The 16,093-nt window shown below is 40.0% G+C and overlaps 1 protein-coding gene across 1 annotated transcript; it reads right to left on the reverse strand.

Moving 5' to 3' along the window:
- Positions 1-569: 569 nt before the first annotated feature.
- On the reverse strand, positions 570-2,543 carry LOC113324193 (zinc finger MYM-type protein 1-like). The gene is made up of 2 exons (XM_026572517.1): positions 772-2,543; positions 570-654 (listed from the first exon to the last, which is right to left on the reverse strand). Exons 1-2 carry the CDS (start codon positions 2,541-2,543, stop codon positions 570-572), a joined length of 1,857 nt encoding a protein of 618 aa, XP_026428302.1.
- Between the last annotated feature and the right edge of the window lie 13,550 nt (positions 2,544-16,093).

Raw genomic sequence — 16,093 nt, forward strand, 5'->3', positions numbered from 1 at the left:
TCGTAATCAATGTTCTTCACCATATCAACCTCGATAGATAACATTGCTAAGTCATTCAATCTTTCTTGTGACATTGTCGATCGCAGATAAGACTTGATCAGCTTCAACTGTGAAAAACTTCTTTCTGCAGAGGAAACTGTAACTGGAATTGTCAATAAAATCATGTATGCGATTTCTGCATTCGGGTAGCAACCTTCCATATCTTTCAAAAAATTCAACACTTCAATTGCCCTTTCAGTCTCTTCCGGCAAATAACTTTTTAGAACTTTCAGTTCAGTATACAAGTCATGTCCATCAATATCGGAACTCATGCCATGCTTTAGGTAATTTTGAAGCTTGATACAACACGCCTTTAAAGTGCTATCATCAAGAGAGTGTAACTTCTTTACTTGAAATAAGAACCCAAAAACTTCATTGAACTCATGAAATTGTTCAAACCTACTAGTCAGTGAGGATCTAGCTTGGTCTACTATATAAATAAAATAGTTAACTTCAAAAGATCGCTTACCTGATAATGGTGCTTCTTCTTCGGTCATAATGTCGTCAAAAAATTTTCTCTTTCGAATGATTCATGGCTCATAGAAAGTAGGTTCTATACCAATTGTTGCTGCCAAGTCAGTAGCTTCTTCCAATAACTCTTCGAATCCAGTATCCCTGCACTTTACAGAAAAAGAAAGTAGATCATTTACTCGGTCCATGGCAATATCAAGATGCATATCCTATTTTTGTAACAATTTGCTGACGGAGTTGACTGCAAGCAGAAAATGATGCCAAACAACCATGCCAAATGTAAATTCAAAATTATCGATCTCGCATGTCAATAACGAATCAGCTTCTCCCCTTGTTTTCGCACTAAATTCAATAGATTCCGACAACTCTAGCAAAGCATCCCGTATTTTAGGAAGTTGGAATCGTATTTCTTTAACACTTTCTATATGACTTTCCCATCGAGTATCCGATAACGGCTTAACAGTGAAACTAGTCACATGTTTTTTAAATACTTGCCAACGTTTTGTAGATTTTGAAAACAACTTGTATATCCGCTGCATAACACTGAAAAATGATTCTGCTTTAGGACATGATTTAGCCATATCCAGAAGCATAATATTAAGACTATGACATGCACACGGCATATAAAATGCCCTTGGATTTTCCTTGAGTAGCCTGTTTTGCACCCCTTTGTTTTTCCCCTTCATATTAGCTCCGTTATCGTACCCTTGTCCTCTGATATCATCAAACTCAATATTAAGCTTCTCCAAAAGGTTTTTCATCTCCTCAAAAAGTCCTAGTCCAGTGGTTTCTTCCACTTTTAATAAACCTAGAAAGTGTTCTTCAACTTTTGGAGTTGTTAAATAATCCACAGATCTTACAATAAGTGACATTTGTTCTTCATGGCTTATATCCGAAGTACAATCAAGCAACACAGAAAAATATTTTCCTTTGTGAACTTTTTCAATAATATTCTCTCTCACATGGTGAGCCAATAGCGAAATCAACTCATTTTGTATCTTGGGACTAAGGTAATGATGATGAATGTTCGGATCTTTGAAACGTCGAAGATGATCTTGCATTACCAAATCAAACTCTGCAATCATTTCAATAAAGCTCAAAAAATTTCCGTTATTTGATTGGCCAATCTTTTCATTATCACCGCGGAAAGCTAAATTATTTTTAGCAAGAGTTTTTATAAGAGAAACTATTCTAACCAAGACTTGTTTCCAATACTCTTTTTCTCTCTTGATCTGTTCTTGCATAGACTTATCGATAGTTTCATTCTTCTTCAATCTTCTTTCCAGTTCATTCCATTTAGACATGGATTCTAGATGCCCATGGCAGGTATCATGTTGTCTAAGTTTTTTACCAAGATTATGCCAATCATTAGAGCCAATGGTATCCAACTGACAATCAACCCCATCTCCCTTAAACAATTTGCAACTAAAACAGAACACGAGATCCCTAACAGTTGAATATACTAGCCATCTCCTATCAACCCTTTCCCCATTACTCATTTTTCGTTTATAATGACGATTAGAGAATCGTCTACGATGTTCATTGTAAGGATATTGGACATTTTTACTTACTCTGATGGGACCCTTTTCTACCAAAAAATATCTGAAATGTTGGTCAATGAAGTTCCAATTTCCTGGATCATAAATGTTTACCGGTCCGTACTCTTCATTCTGCACTTCGTCGTTCCCGTGTTCACTCTCATTTATAGTTGGCTGTAACAATTCTTCACCTTGCACATTCTGATTATATCCACTAAGACCACCACTACTACTACCACCATTGAGCAAACCATATTCTTTCTCCATTACATTAACCAAATTTGCATATTCTTCATCACTGTTAATGTCATTTATTGTTTCTGCTGCTGCAGGACCATCACTTTCACTTATTCTTTCCGGAAGTCCAACACTATCACTTGTTCGAGCCAAATATTTGTTCATCGATCCTCTTAAAGAACTTTCAAGCTTCTCTATTCTTTTTCTTTTCTTAGCTTTGAAAGCACCACTCTGGCATTTTGTTTTCCTACGAGTCATAGCACTTGGTAGTTAATCCACTCTTGTATTCTGTTACTTCACAGCCTACACAGGAAAAAAAGGAAAAATCAAAATTCAATTGGATAGCATATCAGCTAAATTCAAAAATCCTGGTTTAAAAAAGGGTGATCTTTGACAGTAATTTGTAAACCCAATATCATCATTCACATCATAATTTGCACCGCACTATTAAACCATAACACCGTAATTCAAAGAAGAATTAAAATCGAAATTAAACAACCAAAATCAAAAGATTTAACAAAACAACACCAATTATATTGTTTAATTCCTTCTCCTCCTTTAATCATCATGAAACCCTAACTAGCAATTGAATAAAATTACTAATATCTATTAATAATCTTAAGAAATCAATACCCACATCAACAATATTGTTCGTTCCAGATCTTAAACATAAAATTAGAAGAAAAATAAGTAGATAATAGTACTGAATGATGACTGATCATTGATGAATAAAACTTACCAGAGGGCAGAGACTGAGAATGACGAGAGAGGAAGAGACAAACGGTTTGGGTAAAGTGATTCCTAAATGGGATCTTTTCGTATTTTTTACTTTTTTACTTAATGAATTTTGGATAATAAATGTGGGTCAAAGTCCAAAGATAATGATAATTGTTTTTCTTTGTTGGGCTTATGTCCAAAACTGCAATCCTTTTTTTTTCTTACCCTGATCGGCGGTACACAACAACATATATACACGAGAATTTTTTTGGGGGGCCCTAGGCTTTGGGGGACCTAGGCGGCTGCCTATCCTGCCTAACATTAGGTACGGGCCTGGTCTTAGATCTAGAATATTGGACATCGCAAACTTCATTTGAAATAGAGTGCTCTCGGTGTAGTGCTATGCACTTAGATTCAGCCATCTAATGAGAAAATTTGGAATTTATGCTGGAGCTCTTGTTGGAGTAGATTCGTCAAAACCATCGCGAGAAGAGGTTCTCATATTTCTAGGTTCGGTTATGCATGAAACATTGGGAGGGATCCATCATATTGCCCATGTTGCAAGGCATATATGCCACGGATTGGGTGAATGTAAAAGAAGGAAAACTAAGGATGGTAATATAATGATACAACTGATGGAAAAGAAGGGGAGAACGGCGTCAAACTGGAAATTGGTTGATAAAACCAAAAAAACTATCATGCAGAATGTTCTGAAGGCAAGTAATGCAGAAAATCTTACGGAAAATGGGTCATTTGTCCAAATAATTTTAAAACATGGTTCAAATGGATGAGTACAAATTATTATGGATAAAATGGACACCAAAAAATTAGCAAGGATGAAACTGGATTCATCCTAACTTAAACTTAAAAAATAGCAAGGATGAAACTGGATGCATCCTGATGTAAATTAAAAATAAGAAAAAATATTTAAAAATGGGTAGGATGAAACTATTTACATTCTGGCTATTTTTACATTTTTGTCCATTTAAATAGTATCAAAATCTAAATGTCCTTTTCATCTAGGAATTGTTGATTTTAGTCTTTTTAACCAATTTTGTGAAAATCTTAATGTTGATGCTCGGAAGTCAGAAGAATGCTGATAGTGAATACAGTGATATGGCTGATACTAATGCCCAAACTGCAGACACTGGATTTGCAGTTACTGATAAAGAGGGGCAACTGTAGGTAATAGTGTTGTTAATGATCCTGCAATGGTTGCTAATGATCCAACAAAATTAAATGTGGTGGGGACCATATTAATGTTGAACAACCACTGCCAATAATGGCAGTAAATGCCACTGCCACTGTAGTTGCAGAAAATCCCACAACTAACACCCCTTTAACAATTTCTAGATCTAAACTTATTTAACATGAAAATGAAGATAAAAATGATGGAAATGTAAAATAAGACACAAGATTTACGTGGTTCGATCAATGTGATCTATATCCACGGGGTTAGGTTTCACTATGGTTGTTGAAATTACATTTGGATTACATTGAGACTCCATTAATAAGTATTTGGAGCTATAGGTAGAAGAAGGAAGAAGAAGGAGATAATAATAATACAAATTCTGTTTTCTCTCTCTACAAATGTGTCCTCCCCTAAAGAGTGTCCCCTTTCTCTCTCCTTCCTTTCTCTTAATACATGTCTTTACATAGTGGATGACAGCTAATATGTAGCGGAGTACAACTAATATTGCCTTTTATTTCGGATCCCACATGCAATGTTCTCGCATACTAAGGAAACAGAATGAATCTCACACACTAACAAATGTGTCGTGCGATATTTGGACCCTACATTTTGCCTCTTTTTTCTTGAGTATTGCTTGAAGAGCGATCTTCAAGGAAAAATCCACCTTGTTGTAGTTGTTGGAGAGGGATGCGTGATGTTGGAGTAGTCTTTAATCTTTGTTGATGAAGGAACTACGCGAAAGAATACTTTTCTTGAAAAGTACGTACTTGCCTCTATTCTTTTGTGAAGTTCCGAAGCTTTGAGAAGATATATGAAGTATCATTTCTTGAAGTATACGAAGTATGAAGTATCCTTGAAGAAGTATAGAAGTACTAATCCTCGAAATATAAGAAGTATCCGTCTTTGAATGCGAATAAGAAGTATTGCGAACTAATCATGTGAAATTACTATTCCTTGAAGAAGTATAAGAAGTATGCGAACAAATCAAATGAAATTATTGTTGTTGTTGATTAAAAGTTCTCCATGGAACGATTCATTGCTTTCGATTTTGCCTCTGCATACTCGGCGTTGGAGTAGTTGAGATGATGCTGAACTTGAGTGTGTTTGTTTCTATAACATGTCTTACTCCATTGTTGGTGAGGATTCTTGTTATTCATGAATGAGCGTCTTCTTTGGAAATGATTCTAATCCGAGAAGATAAAGAACAAAAAATGTTTTCTTGATAATCCGTAGTTGCCTCTGCTCTTTATCTATGAGGAGAGAATCCTTGAGAAAATGTTGGATGAGATGTGTATGCCATGAAATGTGTATGCGATGCTTATGCCATGATACGTGTATGCGATACTTTCATGATGAGGATGTGATGCTTATATGATGAGAATGCTTATCTATTGTTGATTAAATGTAATGTATAGATAATGTTTGTGTTACTTAGCTTATTTTGCCGCTCTAATGTTGATGTTGCTTCAAGTTGCTTCCATTCTTCATTTCTTTGGCTTTGTCTTTAGTATAAGCGTTCATCTTCGCACACTTATTGTTTCTTCTCTTCCTTATTTCTTTGGCTTTGCCTCAATCACATTTATTATGCGATCTTCTTCGCAGTCTATCCATTCTTTATCAATTCCTCTTATTATATATCGTGTAAGAAACAAATGCACGGATATACTTTCTCTATTTCTTTTCTGAATATCCTGCAAAATAAATGTTTAGTTAAACAAGCATATTTTTCTTTTCTCTGGAGGTCTTATTGCGCCTTCCCAAGTAAAGGTCTTATTTTTCCTGTCTGTGATTTTCTGTACGACGAAATCGCAGGACGTCTTTACACCATAGTGTACCGACCCATTTATCTCGCCTTATCTTTCTCTAAGTATTATTGCCTCTTCAGGATATCTGGATGCGACATTGCGACAGGCCTAAGTACTCCCGTGAGTAGAAGCCCCATGACATTGTCGTCTTTTGAAACAATTCAGCTCCCTAATGGAGGGTGTCGTCCTTATCTTCCCCCTGGGTGCCCCTTCAAGGAGGCTTACCTCTACCGGGTTAGGGTTGGCTCCTCCCATCCAGTAATACAATAACCAGTTGATTTCGCAGTCTTTTATCCCTCCACCGATGAGGTTTATGGTTACGAGACTGCACCCTAAGTGGGATATCTTCGGACCGAGTGCATCATAGTCAGGAGTTGTCAAGAATGGCGGAATACGCTCCAGACGTACCCGACACTCTTGACTCAACCGTGTACCTCGGCGCCTTGATCGACTTTATGCACTCCTTGAGAAGATCTTATTACCTTTAATATTTCGATTTAGGCGTCTTCCCGGATGGGCTTTTTCGTTTTTCTCACCCCAAATATCCATGACTCAACCTCCAGGGTCGGTGTAGCTTTCACTTGAGCCATGCTTAACTAGCTTGGGAATTATGACGTGTTTTAGGTCTTACAATTTTTCCTCTTGCATATATGCGAACTAGGGTGCACGCCACAATCGCATAGCTAGGATCCCCAATTGAAGTCTTTATCTCTGATGCCTTTTATTAAGGTCTTATATATGTCTCTTTGTTATAAGAGAATCTCTGAAGAAGAAATAAAATCTTCAAGCCTTATTGTTGCCTTCGTCTTCTTTGATTTTCATTTCTTCTTGTTGTGGCACTCTATTTCTGTTTATGTGAGTTTTTCTTGGTGTGTTGATATCGCCCTTGATATCTCCTTTAATTCTTTCCTTCTTAGTATGCTTTATGCGACGATGATCCTCTTTTTAGAAAATTTCTGCAAAAAGTAGGATTTGAACTCTGGACCTAAAGCTTGTATCTTCTTTCCTTGACCATCTATACATTTCTTCGGTGCGAAATAAACGCACACTTTTTGAAACTTGACCTCCTCTGTGCGAAACAAGGAACCTAAAAAACTTGTGCAAAGTGGGACTCGAACTCGAGTCTACAAACTAATAGCCTTTGCCGCTAACCATCTGGGCACTACCTGTGTGCGACAGAATGCATTACCTATGCAACATGCGACATTAAACTAGTTATCTTCTCCCTTGACCATTTGTGCTATCTCCTGTTTGCAAGAGAAAGCCATACTGCTTTCCTCTTATTATTATCTTCTCCCTGTACAGCTGAAGATGTGAACACGTAAATCACGAAGGCATCTATATGTTCACAAACAATGTTCGCACTCTATGTGCCCACTCGAACTGATGAAATGACTACCGATTCCTTGGCTCAAAACCTTCGGGTTTATCAGAGCCTCATCTAATATCATCACTAGAGGCGTTCACATAGAGGAAGATAAAGAAAACGTAGTACAAAAGTAAAATCCGTGGAGTATCAAATGAACGTATAGTACTGAAATGTAAATAAGACTCGGATTTACGTGGTTCAGCACTAAGGCCTACATCCACGGGGTTGTCGTTTTCACTATGCATTGATGATTACAGAGGTAGTCGAATGACTTTGGGGTCTACATTGGTTTGTGAATTGTAAAAGATAAACTTACACTTACAATTCTTCTCTCTCTTTTCTCCACCCTTTTTTTCCGATCCCCCTTACTCTTGGTGGAGAAGGGGTATTTATAGGGTTAGATTGTGGGACCCGTTTCTGAGGGCCGTTGGAACCTTATCCTCTTGTGCTTTGTGTCCATCACGCGGAGGTCTTCGTTCATTACTTAATCATGCAGAGTAATCCTCATTCGTTCCACGGGTTGATCGACACGTATATTGCTCAGAGTGTTTAATGCGGGTAGTTGAGACGCATGATCGTGTCAGACAAGTGTCTTCTTCCCCTGTCACGTCCATGTCAGTCGACCTTTTCTTCACCGTTGATCTTGTCTTCTTTTGGGGATGAGATAAAGTAACTCTTCGGGAGTTATTTGGTGCTCCGCAGTACATCGTGTTTTTGATACATCTCTTATCTTCTTCCCTTGGATTTGTTCGAGCAAAGATCCGACGTCCACGGGATGGGCTTCTTGGCTGTGGGCGTGTGTCATCATGTTTTGATGGCTTGGTCCGCATGCTCTACACGTGTCTTCCTACATACACGTGTTTGATGGTGAAATATGTACACACAATTTGCCCCTTTTCTTTGGGCTTGAGTGTTTAGTGGAAGCATTGAAGAAAACAGACGTTACATATTCTTCCTCTCTCCTAATAACTTCTCCTAGATACTTGGGCATGTTTCCCACTCGTGCATTAACTGCTCATTTAATGGGCACGTTTCCCATTCCTCCATTAACTTCCTTCACTTTCTTTCGAGTATACTAAGGAGGGGAGAAAAATTAATTTCATTCTCCTTGAAAATTAATTTCATTCTCCCTGTCAGTCTTCATTCTTTGTTCTTCAACCATTAAATTCTCTCTGCCCAAGCATTAATCACGCTCGTTTCTTCTTTGTTTTTGGTTTATTGTCTTCTTTTGGGATTTTATTTGTGGTGGTAAGGTTTCTTTTCTTCGTCTCTGTTGTTTTAAGTTGTGTTGATTGTGCTGAAACAAAATTTTCTGCTGTTGTCGTACCTTGTTTGTGATGAAGAACACCTTTTGATGTATGTATGCTAGTTTTCCCCTGTCCTTCTTCTCAAGTCAAGGAGGCCATTGTTGCACTTGTATTGATTGAACTTTTAAGCTTAGGGGTTTAGGGTTTTAGGGTGTACATGTATGTATGCTAGTTTTGGGGTTTCTGGGGTTTGTTGAAATGAAATGGTAATTTTGTTGTTTTTTGATCTTTGTTGATGCCCTCGTGTTTGCTTATAACTTGTTTTTGTTGTTCCTCTTCGCAGCCATGTCTGACCCTCCGCGGCTTCCATACAAAGCTCCGGCTTCTAGTCTACCGAGATCCCCTCCACGTAGAGAGTCTGATAGATATCCACCTGGGGGAGATTTCTCTAAATTGTCTCAAATGGATCCCCGCGGTAATAAAGTTTCATCTTCTTCTGGGACGAGGGACTCTCCTCCTAGGAAAGGGGATCCATCGAAGAGTCCTTCCGGGTCTCGAAACGCTGTCGATCGTGCTGCTTCTTTCCCTCGTGATGACTCGGGGTGTACGCAGACACGTCCTCACGGTGGCACCTTCGATATTCCCCCTCTTCGTTCCATAGTGCCCGTGCATCACCCTCTGCCGCCGCCTCCAGTACTTTCTTTCAAAGGGAAGAACTCCAAAGGTGGTGCGCCGAGAGATGAATCGTCTAAGAATCCTCCTTTAAAACGAAGAGCTTCCGAAGCTTTTGTTGGTTCGTCCGATCCCGCGGAAGAGGATGAGGTTGCCCCGGTGATACACGGCGTTTCGGTCAGCAAGAAGAAAGTTACGTTCAAGCACATTGACCTTGAAGTTTTCAAGGAAAAGCATGAGCTTCAAGCCTTCGAGGTTCGTTTCTATGCCCCTGAGGATGATATTACTTACGAGCTCATCTCGAAGTATCAGTTTGATGAGTTTCACCTGCTGACTAAACTTGGAGCCTTCGAGACGGGTCTTATGCTGCCGTTGTACAAGTCTGGTGATTCCTTTTATTACGATGTGCTGGCTGGTCGTGAAGGCTCTTCCACCAATAATCACAGTCGTTCCGTGTCGCAACTATCGGGGAATTATCTCCGTGCACTGAGGGAATGTTATCTGCGGAGTAAGGGGGAGACGACGATGACATGTTACGTTCCAAATCCCGCTGAGAGGGAGTGGTATACCCCTGAAAACTTCAACAACTCCTTTGGGGATTATGTCAATAGTAGGAACTGTAAACCGTGGAGTGTTAGCCTTCGAAACCTTGCTGCTCCTCGGGGCGAAATTCGTCTGTTAAGTGAGGTGAGCGATGCCAAACTGAAATACGTTCCGGGCACCGAGGGGTCGAGTCAGCGGAAACTTTTTCCCGCACACGAAAGGATCAAACGTGACCATGATTACGAGTGGCACGCCACTGTTATTGAAATTGTTGGTCCTTAGGCGTATGGTTGGATTCCCGGTCCGCGCGGTTGGCGTCCTTCTGAGAGTAGCAGGCATCGTGAATCTCCTCCTTCTCGTTACGGAGATTTTTGTCCCTGGCGTTTAAACTTCGAAGGCATGAACTTTCCTTATGCTCTCGACGTCGTTGAAGGAGATAAGGAGGAAGGTTCTGGTGCTATACTTCCACCGAAGAGTGTCACTACTGCCAAGGTGTCGAAAAAGAAGAATATTGGGTCCAAGCAGTCTTCTACCATTATGACGGGTGAGGCTGAGGTTCATGAAGAAGTTACCAGTCCGGTGAACGAAGAGTTTGCCGAGGATGAGGAAATCTATGATGGGGAAGAGAGCACTTATACTTCCCCTCCTAATGTCGAGGAAGAGATTGGTGCGGGTTGTGATGGTGTTGATGTGAGAAATAATACCGCGGTGGCTGACGGCAGTGTTATCGAGGACATGTCTGCTCCTGCTGGTGAGGCTGCGGAAACTCTCCCCACCATTCTCAAGAGTTCTCCTTTGACAGGATTCATTCCGCGGGGGAACTCTTTGACGATGCCCTCGATTTTCCCGAAGGATTTTCTTTGCTCTCCCCCAATGATGATTGGGATGTGCTCGGGGGTTCTGGTAAGGGAGACGCTGCTGTTCAGGATGAGGGCGCGGATGATCGCAATGCGCATGTTGATGCCAAAACTTGTGCCGATGGGGCAATATCAGCAAAGGGGAAGTCTGTGGTTGACTCGCCTTCCGAGGATTTCCCTCATTCGCTGACGTTTGAGGGTGAGGATGCCATAATGGATTATCTCAAGAAAAAGGGTCTGCTGTTTGTCCCCCATCCTGCCACGGTGGTTGCTGGTGAGAAGGATTCCGATGCTTATACCCGTCGGATGATGGAACTATCTTCTGAGGCGCGTGTATCTGAGATGTGGGGGAAAATCTTGAGTGTTCCCGAAGCTACCCTCGTATCGGAGCCTCCCACTTCTGTTGCTGACATGATGGCCATAGCCGATGGGTACCAATACGGTTTTCCCCAGCAGCGTGTCTTGGAGGTAAGTCTTCGTACATATCTCTTTGTGACGTATCTCTTCGGTGTAATAATGTTTTCCATTTGATGTGTAGATGATGAGGAGTGAGCATTGTAACCATGTGTTGTATCAATTCTTCAAAGCGAAATCTTTGAAGCTGGAGGCCAAGCTTCGTCACAGAAAAAAGGCCTTATCTGCGGCTGAGGTGGAGATAGAAGAACTGAAGAATAGCCTTAAAGAGAAAGAAAGGCTGGGTGAAGCGGAGACTGGTCTTTGTTCAGAGCTTTCCGCCGTACGCGCTGAGTTAGAGCAAACCCGCGGCCAAGTTTCAGCTTTCACAGGTTTGGTTCTTCTCCATTTTTTCTCTCGTAATTCCTCTCTACTACTTTGTTGTTCTGTCTGAGTCTCCCCACCCTATCTTCAGAGGGTGGCGTCCCTGAGATGATATGGCTTCGAAACGAAAGGGCACGGCAAAAATCTCGTATCAAAGAGCTGGTCGAGAAAATTAAGAGCGAAGCCAAAAAGTGGGACGCTCGGGCTGAGGGATGGCGCGCAAGGCATGTTCAAATGGTTGATATGCATAATCTGTATAACCATGACCGTACTTTGTTCAATGGTGCGCTGCTGTGGACACGTGAGAATCTGCGGGAATCCCGTGAGCGCACTTCATTGTTGGAGTCTAGAATACATCTTCTGGAAGAGGAATTACGAAAGGCTCGCTCCCTTCCTTTTCCGGGAGTTAAGGAGAGCATGCTCTGTCTTACTAAAGAAAGGGACGATGCCAGAGCCGAAGTTGGGGCTCTAAGCAAAGCCTTTGCTGCGTCTCGCGCTGAAATATCCCGCCAGGCTGAGTCTGAGATAAATCTAGTAAGACACAGCATGCTCTCGCTGAAATAGCCCTTGCTGCGTCTCCCTGTTTCTAGTGCCAAATTGTGAACACGTAAATCACGAAGGCATCTATATGTTCACAAACAATGTTCACACTCTATGTGCCCACTCGAACTGATGAAATGACTACTGATTCCTTGGCTCAAAACCTTCGGGTTTATCATAGCCTCATCTAATATCATCACTAGAGGCGTTCACATAGAGGAATATAAAGAAAACGTAGTAAAAAAGTAAAATCCGTGGAGTATCAAATGAACGTATAGTACTGAAATGTAAATAAGACTCGGATTTACGTGGTTCAGCACTAAGGCCTACATCCACGGGGTTGTCGTTTTCACTATGCATTGATGATTACAGAGGTAGTCGAATGACTTTGGAGTCTACATTGGTTTGTGAATTGTAAAAGATAAACTTACACTTACAATTCTTCTCTCTCTTTTCTCCACCCTTTTTTTTCGACCCCCCTTACTCTTGGTGGAGAAGGGGTATTTATAGGGTTAGATTGTGGGACCCGTTTCTGAGGGCCGTTGGAACCTTATCCTCTTGTGCTTTGTGTCCATCACGCGGAGGTATTCGTTCATTACTTAATCACGCAGAGTAATCCTCGTTCGTTCCACGGGTTGATCGACACGTATATTGCTCAGAGTGTTTAATGCGGGTAGTTGAGACGCATGCTCGTGTCAGACAAGTGTCTTCTGCCCCTGTCACGTCCATGTCAGTCGACCTTTTCTTCACCGTTGATCTTGGCTTCTTTTGGGGATGAGATAAAGTAACTCTTCGGGAGTTATTTGGTGCTCCGCAGTACATCGTGTTTTTGATACATCTCTTATCTTCTGCCCTTGGATTTGCTCGAGCAAAGATCCGACGTCCACGGGATGGGCTTCTTGGCTGTGGGCGTGTGTCATCATGTTTTGATGGCTTGGTCCGCATGCTCTCCACGTGTCTTCCTACATACACGTATTTGATGGTGAAATATGTACACAAAGAAGAAAATGTGAAAAAATAATGAGTTTGTGGAGAATCGATCGCGCGAAATCAAACTTCCTTATCTTCCCTCATAGACAACTGTGTTGGTTCTCTTGTGCGAAATGAACGCACAATGCTGAAACTTGATTTATATTTGCCACTTGATTTGTATTCGCCTTATACTCCCCTCTTTTCTATTCTGGAAAAAAGATGTTAAAAATATGAGTGGGGTGAGAATTGACAACGTCTTCCTTCTTCACTTCGCTCTCAACCATCTGTACTGGCTTCGGACTGTGTTGGTATAGTAAGGTTCGCATAAATTATTCTATTAACGCCCTTTGTTCCTCTTCTTCAAATCCGATCTCCTGTTTACTCATGTGCGTTTTCTTCGCACGTTATTGATGATCATCCCTTCGCATACACCTTTAAAATTACCTCACTTGTTCAACTTTATCAGCTTCTTGTGCCCGATGTGGTTTCTTTGCCCTTTTGCTACATGATATCTCTTCTTAGTAATGTCCTCCCAACTTCGCGTTGGAGTTGCTTTCATACATTCATTTCGATCGTTTCTTTGCACTGCGAACATGTGGAACTAAAAAACATATTAATACCTCTCTTGGCCTTGCATGCATTCACTTCGCGCTTGGTGATGAATTCTTTAGCTAAGGTTGATGACCAAGTAAGTTTGAGTGCTGTCTTCTTTTTCGTTCCTAGTGACCTCGTCAACAAACCTGTATGGCTATACTTTGCATGCTAATGTCAAAGTAAAACATTCTAAGAGAAAATTGAAATTTAGTAGTGATTGTTGTTTCCTTTGTTTCGCGCGTGTTTGAGGATGATTCCTTTCCCTGCTATTGTTGCCGCATGAGTTTGGATAGCCATTATCTTCATCCTCTTAAGATTCATTATCGGGCAAGATTCTGTTCGATTTTATTTCTCATGATTCTTTTTCCCAATCTGCAGCTGTTCTTGAACATCACCATCTCTCTTTATCTTTGCTTTCAACTGTTCATGTTATTTGTCGCCTATGAATGTAAGTTCTCCCTTAAATTTCCTCTTTTATCCTTTTATCTTAAATATTCAGTGAGATCCAACTTCAACAGTAGCCAATTTCTTTGAATCTTCTTCAATCTAACAAGCAGCAGGTAGTGTTTCTAGCGCCAAAATGTAGTTGCAGGAAATCCCACAACTAACACCCTTTTAACAATTTCTAGATCTAAACTTATTTAACATGAAAATGAAGATAAAAATGATGGAAATTTAAAATAAGACACAAGATTTACGTGGTTCGATCTATGTGATCTACATCCACGGGGTTAGGGTTCACTATGATTGTTGAAATTATATTTGGATTACATTGAGACTCCATTAATGAGTATTTGGAAAAAAGAAGGAGATAATAATACTACAAATTCTGTTTTCTCTCTCTACAAATGTGTCATCCCCTAAAGTGTGTCCCCTTTCTCTCTCCTGCTTTTCTCTTTATATATGTCTTTACATAGTTGATGACAGTTAATATGTAGTGGAGTACAACTAATATTGCCTTTTATTTCGAATCCCACATGCAATGTTCTCGCATACTAAGGAAAATGAATGAATCTCGCACACTAACAAATGTGTTGTGTGATATTTGGACCCTACAACCCCGCCATGCATTGCAGAGACCCAGTAAATCCCATATTCTCGACTATTGTTTGTGGCTGATTAAGAGTATTTATATGGTAGGGCGTGACAGCAGTCGTATAAATGCACGTTCATAAACATGTTATATAATTCTTATTCTCATCGGTGAGAAAGATTTCACAGTTGGAACACCTGGGAAAATAGTGAAAAGAACACGCAACATCGGAGAAACGCAACTGTATGTAGTAGTTGGTCGATTAGCTTAATTTGATTCAAAAAAAGAAAAAAGTTATTCTTTTGCTACAAGCTTAGCTTTAATATTGGTGTGGCATACAAGGATTTTTGTCGGGATGATCTCCTAAAGTCGTTACAATCTCAGCCTTGAATAAAAAAAATATCGCCAGAAAAGAGAAACTCGGCCCTCTTCATGTAACATTTTTTAGGTTGCTCTGTGATTAAGGTTTCTGGATAAAATGCCCTTTCCTTTGTTTTTAGGCTTACAATCCGTCCTTCAAAGTTGAAACACTCTGTGCGCGCAGATAAAATGCAGAAATGCTAAAATCCATGGGATAATTTAGCTTGAGGGGAGAAACCCAGAATAGTCAAGAGTCAAGACCAGCTAGCTACAGCTGCATCCTGCCACTTTAAAAACTTCAATTTGAGACTCGTATAACTAAAACTAAGAGCTAAATTATTTGAGGGTTTCACTTTGGGCACTTTAATTTGTAATTGGGAAGGTGTTACTGGTTGCAGCTAATTTTTGTATCTCTTTTTTTGTCAACTTTCATCGTTTTGATGAGAGAGTTATATTTTAATCCAATTTGCCCTTTTTCTCTCTCAAACAAAAAAACTAAGAGCTAAACTACAGTTATATTTCTTCCCTAGTCTCAGATCAACTTCGGAACAATATATATCTTTATCAAAGGAAAAGTAAACTAGCTAAATTTGCACCCCAACCAAAAACAAAAATAAAAATAAATAAAAATACTGACGGCTCACCAAAAGATTTGGGAATTTTGGCAAAGTTGATAGTACTGCTTGCTCTCTCATCCATAATATAATATGGACGATGAGTTTGCTAAGCAGTTAGTTATTTATACTTCGAACGAGGCGTTGTAAAGTTGTAAATAACTGTAATGGCATTTCTTTAGATTATAAGATTACACAATTCTGTACTGACAAAAGAAAGATATGCAAATCATACATTTGGATCTTATCCAATATCCATCGTCCTCAACTTCCTACTAAACATGCGCTTATATGCTAATGATCTTTGCAACGCTATGCTAAGTAAAATTACTAGTACTACTAGTGCTATTTAATGGTACACTTCAGGCTCCTTATTTTGGTCTCTGCGGAGTGTTCGTGTCATCTAAAAGAGACCAAGTACGCAACAAAGAATACATACTATGCAAGTATGCTTTCTGACGCACCTAATTATTCCTCTTGTAGATCACATGAACACTCCAAAGAGACCAAAATAAG

The sequence above is a fragment of the Papaver somniferum genome, chromosome 11, assembly GCF_003573695.1.
Source record: "Papaver somniferum cultivar HN1 chromosome 11, ASM357369v1, whole genome shotgun sequence".
Taxonomy (NCBI): Eukaryota; Viridiplantae; Streptophyta; class Magnoliopsida; order Ranunculales; family Papaveraceae; genus Papaver; species Papaver somniferum.